At 58.2% G+C, this 9,073-nt stretch overlaps 1 protein-coding gene across 1 annotated transcript in view; it reads left to right on the forward strand.

Moving 5' to 3' along the window:
* The first annotated feature begins 3,864 nt into the window (after window positions 1-3,864).
* FBN3 (fibrillin 3) overlaps window positions 3,865-9,073 on the forward strand; it is a 79,067-nt gene continuing 73,858 nt past the window's right edge. The window contains exons 1-8 of the mRNA XM_019667602.1: window positions 3,865-4,010; window positions 4,144-4,226; window positions 4,877-4,975; window positions 5,147-5,242; window positions 5,490-5,585; window positions 7,254-7,451; window positions 7,560-7,685; window positions 7,805-7,930. Of these exons, the coding sequence (XP_019523147.1) occupies window positions 3,865-4,010; window positions 4,144-4,226; window positions 4,877-4,975; window positions 5,147-5,242; window positions 5,490-5,585; window positions 7,254-7,451; window positions 7,560-7,685; window positions 7,805-7,930 (970 nt within the window). The remainder of the gene's footprint in view (window positions 4,011-4,143; window positions 4,227-4,876; window positions 4,976-5,146; window positions 5,243-5,489; window positions 5,586-7,253; window positions 7,452-7,559; window positions 7,686-7,804; window positions 7,931-9,073) is intronic.

Genomic DNA, 9,073 nt, shown 5'->3' on the forward strand with positions numbered 1-9,073 from the left:
CCTTCCCACACTGGAATGCCACAGCTCTGTCACTGCTGTTCTAACTTGATCCTAGGGTTCCTTCCCTGGCACACCCTCCCCACGCCCTAGCACCCCTCCCGAACCTGCTCACAAGCTCCAGGAACCTCCTTTGGCCACGATGCCCTGAATCTTGTCCCTAAAGGTTCTCTCTGCTTTGTGCTCCCCCAGCCCAGGCCTGCAGACAGGCTGGTTGGAGGGGAAGTGACAAGAGTGATGGTACATTCATAATTATTAAAGCTGAATGAGGGATCCAAAGAGGTTCACCGCACTGTCTATATATTCTGTCTACTTTTGTGTATGTTTGACATTGTTTATAACAAAAAGATTGTTGTAGACAATGGGGTCTGCTCCCCAGACCCAGATGTAGACCCCACAGTGCAGCCTCTGGCGTGACTCCCTTTCTTCATAGCCCACCATGGCACCCCTCAGAGGTGGGGGGCACCTACTGAAGGCTCTTGGGTGCTCCTGGCTTCTGCTCATCCTTCCAGCCTCCCTTTCTTTTCTCCCCTTCCCCAAGGCTCCAGCCTTACTCAGTTCCCACATGTTCCAAACTTTCTTGTCTGCAGGCCTTTGCCTGTGTTCTTTCTTCCTCTTGTCCTTCCCTCCCTTTTCTGATTTTCTTTCTTCTCCTGAGCCTCCAAGGCTCCCATCCCTAGGCAGAGTGCTCCTTTCCTATCTGCCTCCTGAGGTCCCTCTTTCTAGCCTAGGAATGTCAGGGTCCAGGTCTGTCTCCTGGGACCCACATTGGGAGATTATAATAGAGTATCTCCCTCATAGCGATTTTTTTTTTTAAGCTGAGACATCCTGCCACCTGTTGGCAGCTCAGCGGCTGCTCAGCTCAGGCTGGGAATCGAACCGCTGTTGTTCAGAGTTCAAACTCTTGAGCGAGCTCTTAACCAACTGAGCCACTCGGCTGGCCCCAGCGATTTTTGTTTTTTGGATTAAATAAGATAATGTGTGCAAAACACTTAGCACCAAGTGTGGCACATAAGCACCCAATAAATATTAGCTCAGATTATTATTTACTATTTATTTAGTACATTCCAGAAATGCTGTGATGAAGTCATGATCAGCACAATCAGCTTCGGGAATTCAATAGGGTAAACTAACAATTTGGAGGTGGGGAGGGGATTTTTGAACTGGGCTTTGCCAGATGCATGATGCATAGGAGTTTGCTCAGTGGAATAACAGATTCAATTCCAACAAACAGCTTCTGATGGGTCCCCATGTTTAGGGTCACTGGTGGTGTCTGTTCTCAAAGGTGGGAAACTGGTTGGGAAAGCTAGACATTTTTGCTTGGGATGTAGTCTCCAGATAGATAGCTGCAATTCTGAAGTCTGGCCCCTTCGACAGGTGGAAAAACGGAGGCTAAGAAAGTTTAAACTTTTTGGATTCCTAAACTTAATTTTGAGAATCAGATGCAAAAATATGGACCTTTTCCCCAGGAAATGTATCTTTGCCCAACATTTTGCCTACATTTTAAGGGGCCTTTGGATCTTAAATCCAGGCCCCAGGTCCAGGTGCGTTTCCTACATCACCCTTGGAATTCTCCTGGCCAGTGGGAGGAGGAGGCAGCTTGGGAGGATGTAGGAGGACCTCCTAGGTGAGTCCCAGGACCTCCTGGCTTGGCTCTCTTCCAGGCCACCCCAAATCGGAGCCCCACCTCAGGGCCATCTCTAACTCAACTTTTCTCCGAAAACGCGGTCCCCGCAGCGCCCCGCTCCACGCGTCCGGAGCCCCCACCCCACGACTCAGCCCCCGCCCAGGATCTGTGCTCCCTCCCATTTCTCCAGCCCCTCGGAGTTTCCTCTGGAACCCCAGGCCCTCCCCCAGCTCCAGCCCCTCCCCGAGCTCGGATCGGAGCCCCGGGCCCCCGCCCAGAGAGCTTTGAGGTGCAAACGCGCCTTCCCCCAACTCCTCCCGTTCCCAACTCCCCCCGGGTGGTAGCTCTGGGCTGGGAACGCGGCGGGGTCGGCCTCTCGGCTTTGTTTTCCCGCCCAGGGTCCCTGACGCGGTGAAGCCCCGCGCATCCGCTCGCGGTGCCCGCCGCCACGCGTGCCGGCACGCAGGTAGGGGAAGCGCGGGCCCCGCGGCGGGCGAGGAACCGGAGAGCAGGGGTGGGGAGTGCCCGGGAGGGAGGAGGGGGCCGGGGCTGGGAGGAGGAGGGGATTCCTTTGTTTGTAGCCTGCAGCCCCGGGCCCAGCCCCCTCCCCTCTCTATGCGGCGCGTGGGGCGCGGGGACCCGTACAGGCGGGAGGGGCTCGGCCCAGGCACCGCGTGGGGCGCACGTCGGGCCCTGACCCGCAGGTGAGGGCGGAGCCGACAGTGGTCGTGGCCCTGGGCCTGCGCCTTCGGCCCTGCCCGCGGGCTCCCCGGGCGCGCGCCCCCTCCACGCTTCCCGGCCCCCGGCTCCCCGGCTCCCCGCCCGGGCCACGCTCGCCATCCCTGCTCATTCATTCGACCAACTCTGGGGCGTGGTGCGCGGAGGCAAGGCTCGGGGCCCGGGTCAGACTAGGCGGGAAACCTCCGAGGCCGGCCCGGGTCGGGAGGGAGGCCGCGGGGGTCCCTGAAGCTGCCTGGAAAAGGCGTCCGCAGAGTACAGATAGGCCTGGACAACTTGGAAGCAAGACGGGGATGTCCCTTCCCAGCTGGGCGACTCTCCTCCCCCTCTCCTTCAAAGTTGACAAGGATCTCTCCTTCCTTCTCCAAGGGTCCACCTGGTTGGGCTTTTGTGCCATCCCAAGGCCCAGAGAGGAGCATCCACTGGCTCAAGGGCACACAGCATATCCCCCACTCTTTCCCCACGCAGGACCAATTCCTCTCCTCTCTGGTCTGGAAAGTGGGACCCCCAAGACCACTTGATCTGGCTTCTTTCCCCCAAGTATTCAGGTTCCATGCTCCAACCCTTTGCCTGGTCATCCCCACCAGGACTGACCCTGTCCCCATCTCCTTCTCATCCTTCCAAGTCCTGGAGAGAGCCAACCACCTGCGGGGGAGGTGCCGCTGATCCACTTCTCCCTCCCTTCTGCCTGGGCTTCAGCCCTTGTTTAGCTCCTCACTAACGGTGTAATGGCCTTAGTTTGCTCGTCTGTGAAGTGGGCACAAAACCTAACCCTTCCCTATTGGGTGGAGGGGTGTGCTCTACACTGGGAAGTTCCCCCTTCTGCCTGGTGCCCCTGCCCAGAAGGTCCAGCTGCCTCCCATGGACTTAGCAACCATGGCCTTCCCAGTCAGAATTCTGGGAGTCTCTTCAACGCCCACCTCCCTCAAGCTCCTGTTGATTCCACCTCCTCATTATCTTTGGGATCCTTTACTCTGCCTTCTCTCATCTGGATGCCCGCCCAGCTTCCTCTCCTGCTGGCTTCTTTTGGGACCCTTATAACCCTTTTACACTCCGTCCAACACCTGTGTTTGCCCTTGTTCTCCCACTTAAAGCCCTTCAAGGGCTCTTTATTGTCCTTGACCTACAAGTGGAGATTACACAGCTAGACACTCTTGCAACACTGGTCCACTGGCCCTCTCTCCCTTCCACTCAGCGCCAATGCCTTTCTCGCCTCTGCTCTCACTGTGTACTCCCTGCCTAGCACCCTCCTCTTAGCTAACTCTACCTCTGAGCCATCACACCTCCAAGAAGCCTCCTCTGCCTGTTCGCCTGCTTCTGGGTCAGGGTTGGATGCCTCCCTGGGTTCCCACAGTCCCCAGGCAGCTGTCGCACTGCTCCTGGTTCTCCGGGGTGCCCCATGGCTAAGGGGTTGACTCTGCTTCGTGTCTGCAGCCTCCAAGGGACACATCATGGTGCTGGAGGGTCTGTGCTTGGCAAGGAGAGGGGCTGGCGCCCTCGTCATGGCCTGGGGACCTCTGGCTCTGCTCCTGCTGGCCTGGATGGTCCTGTCATGCCTGACAGGTGTCCAGGGCCGCTGGGATGGGGCCATGGAGCTTGCAGGTCCCGGACGTGTGCGCAGGCGTGGCAGTCCAGGAATTTTGCAGGGGTATGTGGTACCCAGGATGCTGAGAGGCCCCTGGGGTGTGGGCTGGGTTGGGCTGTCCTGGGTGGGAGGAGATGAGGCCCAAGGGATATCCAGCTGAGCAGGGTCTCACCAGCCATGCCATGCTCTCCCCAAGGCCTAATGTGTGTGGCTCCCGCTTCCACGCCTACTGCTGCCCAGGTTGGAGGACGCTGCCCGGCAGGAACCAGTGTGTCATGCGTAAGTGCCGCTGCTATGTGGAGGTGGGGTCATAGGCAGGGAACACTGGCGTAACTCTCCTACCTGCGTGCAAGTCCAGCTCTGTGTACTGGTGGCCTTGGCCAGAGGTGTCTGACTGAATTGCAGAAATGGTCCTTGCCAATGTCCTCAGGCTCCCAGGCCACCCTGCCACGTTCATCTGCTTTGCATTACCATCTCCCAATGTCTGTCTGCCTGTCTGTATGTCTGCCTTTCTCTGTCTCTCTGTCTCTTCCTCTCTTGGTTTCTCTAACTCTGTCTTTCTCTCTGTGTCTCTATCTCCCTATCTCTGTCTCTCCCTTTCTCTCAGTCCTTCTCTTTTCCTCTCAGTTTCTACCCCCATCTCTCTCTCTTAGTCTCTGTATCTGTCCCTCTTTTATTCTCTCTCAGTCTCTCTTGTGCCTGTCTCTATCTCTCTCTTTCTCAGTCTGTTCCCCCACTAGAATCTGAATCCACTCCCTGGGAGAGCCCCCGACCCGAGCCAGCGCCCCAGTATCTCCACCTCTATTCTTGCCGCTCATTGGTTCTGGCCCAAAGAGCTGAAACCTGGAGCCTCTGCCCAGCACTGATGGGGTGGGAATGGCACAGGCTTTGGGTCCTGGTCCTGACTGTCTCCCTCTCTGCCCCGCCAGCTGTCTGTAGGCACACCTGTGGTGAGGGCTTCTGCTCCCGACCCAACCTGTGCACCTGTGCCAATGGGAAGCTGGCCCCCAGCTGCGGGGTGAGCCAAGGTAAGCGGGGGTGGCCCCTAGTGGGGGTAGGAGAAGGTTAGAGCCTTCTGGGCGCTCAGGCTGGTTTTGCTGAAGGACCAGAGCTGGCCGGGCACACTGAGTCCTGCCGCCTTGCACATGCATTGCAGTGCCTGTCACCAACTTACTGTGTGTCCCTTCTCCTATCCTTAGGGTCAGGGTGCAGTGTGAGCTGCATGAATGGGGGCAGCTGCCGAGGGGAGTCCTGCCTGTGCCAGAGGGGCTATACGGGCACTGTGTGTGGGCAGCGTGAGTATCTCCCACACATACCTAGACCTGGGATCCCAGAGGGTGGGTCTCTGCTGCCACCTGCCCACTGCCCACTGCCAATGGATCACTTTTCTGGGACCAGGGGTTGGAGGGGACACATTTGCTGTCATTGTCTTATCATTGGGTCCGGGTCAGATTGTGGGGATTCCTGGGTAAAGGCTTGCTTGGGACCCAGCTTCTTCTGCTGCTGGGGGACCTCAGGCCACCCTCCCCTCTCCCTCCATAGCCATCTGCGACCGCGGCTGCCACAATGGGGGCCGCTGCATTGGGCCAAACCGCTGCGCCTGTGTATATGGCTTCATGGGGCCTCAGTGTGAGAAAGGTACCAAGCTGGTCATGGGGAAAGGGCCTGGGAGGAGGAAGGGGGGCTTCCTGGCAGCCTCTGAGACATGGCTAAGCCCTGGGACGGTCCAGTTGGCCTCCATCCTTTCTCCCGTGCTGCTGTGAAGGGCAGAGAAACCCTCTGCTCCATGGAAGGGAATCAGGGAGGGCTTCCTGGAGGAAGGGACAAGTCGGAGTTCATGAGATGGACAAGCCAATGATCCCGCAGGCTGAGGTGGGTGACATCACCTGTTGGGAGACTGTTGCCAAAACGAAGGCAGTGGAAGCAGAGATGTTTTGTTAAAATTTGGACGTGCGGGGAAAAGGGGGGGTGGAGGCAAGGACAAATCCCATGTTTGATCTGAAAACTGGGGGTAAGGTGGTGCAGACAAGTGGATGGTTGAGGTTCTGGGGGAAGAGAAGGGAACATGACAAGGGCACACAGAAAAAATGGAACCCACAGGAGGCTGAGAAGGAGTAAGTGAATAGGAGTGGGTGGCTTTGGGGGTACCTGGGCTGGTGAGTTTTTCAGCGGCAGGAGCCATCAGAGTACCTAGCATGGTCGGGGGTCCCAGGACAGCAGAGATGGGCAGGGCCCTGGGACTGACTCCAGTGTGTGTAGGGGTGATGGTTGGGGAGGAAGTGCATCCACAGCCGAAGCGGGGTTGGAAAGGATGTATTGATGAATCAGAAGCTGGAAGGGCTGGCAGGTTACCTGGGTTTGAGGGTGGGCTTTGGGGAACTAGATTTGACCAGGAAATGGAATTGGGATTTGGGCTGACAAAGGGGGAGCAGTTGGGTTGGCTGAGGGGGCGTGAGGGGCGTTGGGGAGGGTGAGAGAAGAGAGGTCTGGGGTGGGTGGTGGACAGTGAAGGCCCCAGAGAGAGGTAGGGCTGGGTGCCTAGACAGGAACGAGTAGGGTTTCAGGATTCTGGGTGAATCAGGTGAGATTCTGGGAACGGTGCTTTGGCTTAGGGAGTCAGGACTGTCAGGGGTCTCTGTGAAGCCCCTCCTTCATACGGGGCTTTGCGGGGCTGGCTTTGGCTTCTCGTTCAGGGAGTGGCTTCCCTTGGTCCAGTGCCAGCCCCTTGATTGGAACCATCTGGAGGATGGAGCCAGGAAGGCCCATCTGGGCCTACACATGGCGGTGGGGGGAGTGACGCGACCACCTTCGCCCGGATACAGGGGTCAGAGATGTGGTGTTATGGGTCCAGAGCATTTGGGCAGACTCTGGGTCTATCCAAAAGTCTGGGAGACTTGGCAGGGCTAGACATGTGCTCAGGGGTAAGACAGGCACTCCAGCTGGGCATCCATGGGTCCCTGCCCAGGCTTGAAGGAAGGGTGAGCCTGGGGGAGTGTTGGGGATCTCCAGACATGCCCTGGCTTTGTGGGCTTGGAGGTCCTGGCCTCTCTTGGAGGTTGGTTGGGGAATGCTTGGGGGAGAAAGGGTTTTGAGGGGTGAATACGAGTTGGGTAAGGAAGGGGAACACTATGAGTGAAGGCTTGTGGTTAGGAAAAAGCCTGGTGCATTGGGAGGCTGGAGAGGTGGCTGCTGCAGTGGTCTAGGCAAGGGAGGCAGAAGCCCAAGCTGCAGCTGTAAGAATGGAGATGCAGAAGGCTCTGGGGTGAGGGCAGCCTGAGGCCAGCTGCCAATATCCATGTCCCACAGACTACCGGACTGGGCCCTGCTTTGGCCAAGTGGGCCCTGAGGGGTGCCAACACCAGCTGACAGGCCTCGTCTGCACCAAGGCACTCTGCTGTGCCACTGTGGGCCGTGCCTGGGGCCTCCCATGTGAGCTCTGCCCAGCGCAGCCGCACCCCTGCCGCCGTGGCTTCATTCCCAATGTCCGCACCGGGGCCTGCCAAGGTGAGTAAAGGGGTTAGCAAGTGGGGAAGGAGGTCTTGGGAGCCAGGGCTGAGGGCGAGCCCTTGTAGCCTTGGTCCCTCCCTCTCACGGGCCTCTCATCCCTTGCAGATGTGGATGAGTGCCAGGCTGTCCCAGGCCTGTGCCAGGGGGGCAGCTGCATCAACACTGTGGGCTCCTTTGAGTGTCGCTGCCCAATTGGACACAGGCTTAGTGAGAACAGTGCCAAGTGTGAAGGTGGGTGATGGCGAAGGGGACTTCCACTGTGCTCTGGGTGGCCCAGGCTCCCCCACGAGGAGGAGGAGGTGGCCTAGGGCTGGTGGGGGCAGGGCTGTGATCTATGTCTGTCTACACAGATGTGAACGAGTGCCTCAGTGTGCCGGGCCTCTGCTCTGGGGGCGACTGCACCAACACAGCCGGGAGCTACGTGTGCACCTGTCCCCGTGGTTTTTCCAGCAGCCTTGATGGCACCCGCTGCCTGGGTGAGCCAGGGCCCGAGGGGGCTGGAGGGGCAGAGGGGCAGGTAGGAGACAGGCCCCTTGTTCAGCTCTCTCTGCAGTCCCTTTGCCCTCAGGCTCCTCTAGCTCTCCAGTCTCCATGTCCTGTCTTTCGTGAGCCCCAGATTCCATTCCCTGTGGCATTTGGCTCCTCACCCATTATTAGGCTTTGCGCTCTCTGGACCCCTGTCTGGGACCCCTGTCTCTTGGCTCCACTGTCCTCCTGTGCCTTTCTGCCCCCTAGACCCTATGCCCTTCTGGTTCACTGGCCGCCTTCCTGCCCTCTCCCTACCCCCACAATGCCCCTCTGACCCTCTGGCCTCCATCTCTGTGCTCCTCTGGTGCTCTAGCCTCCATCTCTATGCCCTTCTGCCTATCTGCCTCTCTGGTCCTCTGTCTCCATGTCCCTCTTTCCACCCCCAAAGATTTTTTAAGAGTACCCCATCTTCCCCCATACTCAGATAGGGAACCTGAGAGGGGTTTGCTTGAATCAACTCAACTCATCCAGAACAGGTAGTTCCCCGCACGCACCCGGCTCTCCAGACCCCCCAGCCAGGGTGGGGTTCTCTGGGTCTTGCCTCCCTCTGCATGCCCACCCTCCTATGCTCCCCCACACCCAGCCTGTCTAGGGCAGGGAGACCCTTGTACTCTCACTCCATCCTGCTGTTTTGATGAGCTGGTCATTAGACATTAGAAGCTGCTGATGGCCAACAGAGCAGGCCAGGACTGTGGACATTTGTAGTGGGGAATGGGCAGAGTCCTGGTTTGGGGAGGAGAGGGGGCTTGGCAGTTTCCCAGCACCCACTGGGCCCCTCTGCCTGGGCCTCTACCAGGCAGGGATGGGAATATTGTGTTTGGAGTTCTGCCAGTGTGCTGTGGCCAATGCCAGATCCTGTGTTTCTCCTCTGGGGTCCATGGCCGGCATGGAGGATATCTCAGCACATGTAACCCCGACTGTGAGGGCTTTTCCCAGCTGCCAAACAGCTGAGCTTAGATTTGAACCAAGGTCAGGTCGCCTCTGAACATGGGTTTGGGGTTCAGTTCTGGGTTCTGATTGCCACCCGAGCTGCTCACAAACTCGGTGACCCTGGGCAAGTGACGTAACCTCTCTGCCTCAACTTCCTTCTT

The sequence above is a fragment of the Hipposideros armiger genome, unplaced genomic scaffold, assembly GCF_001890085.2.
Source record: "Hipposideros armiger isolate ML-2016 unplaced genomic scaffold, ASM189008v1 scaffold_502, whole genome shotgun sequence".
Lineage (NCBI taxonomy): Eukaryota > Metazoa > Chordata > Mammalia > Chiroptera > Hipposideridae > Hipposideros > Hipposideros armiger.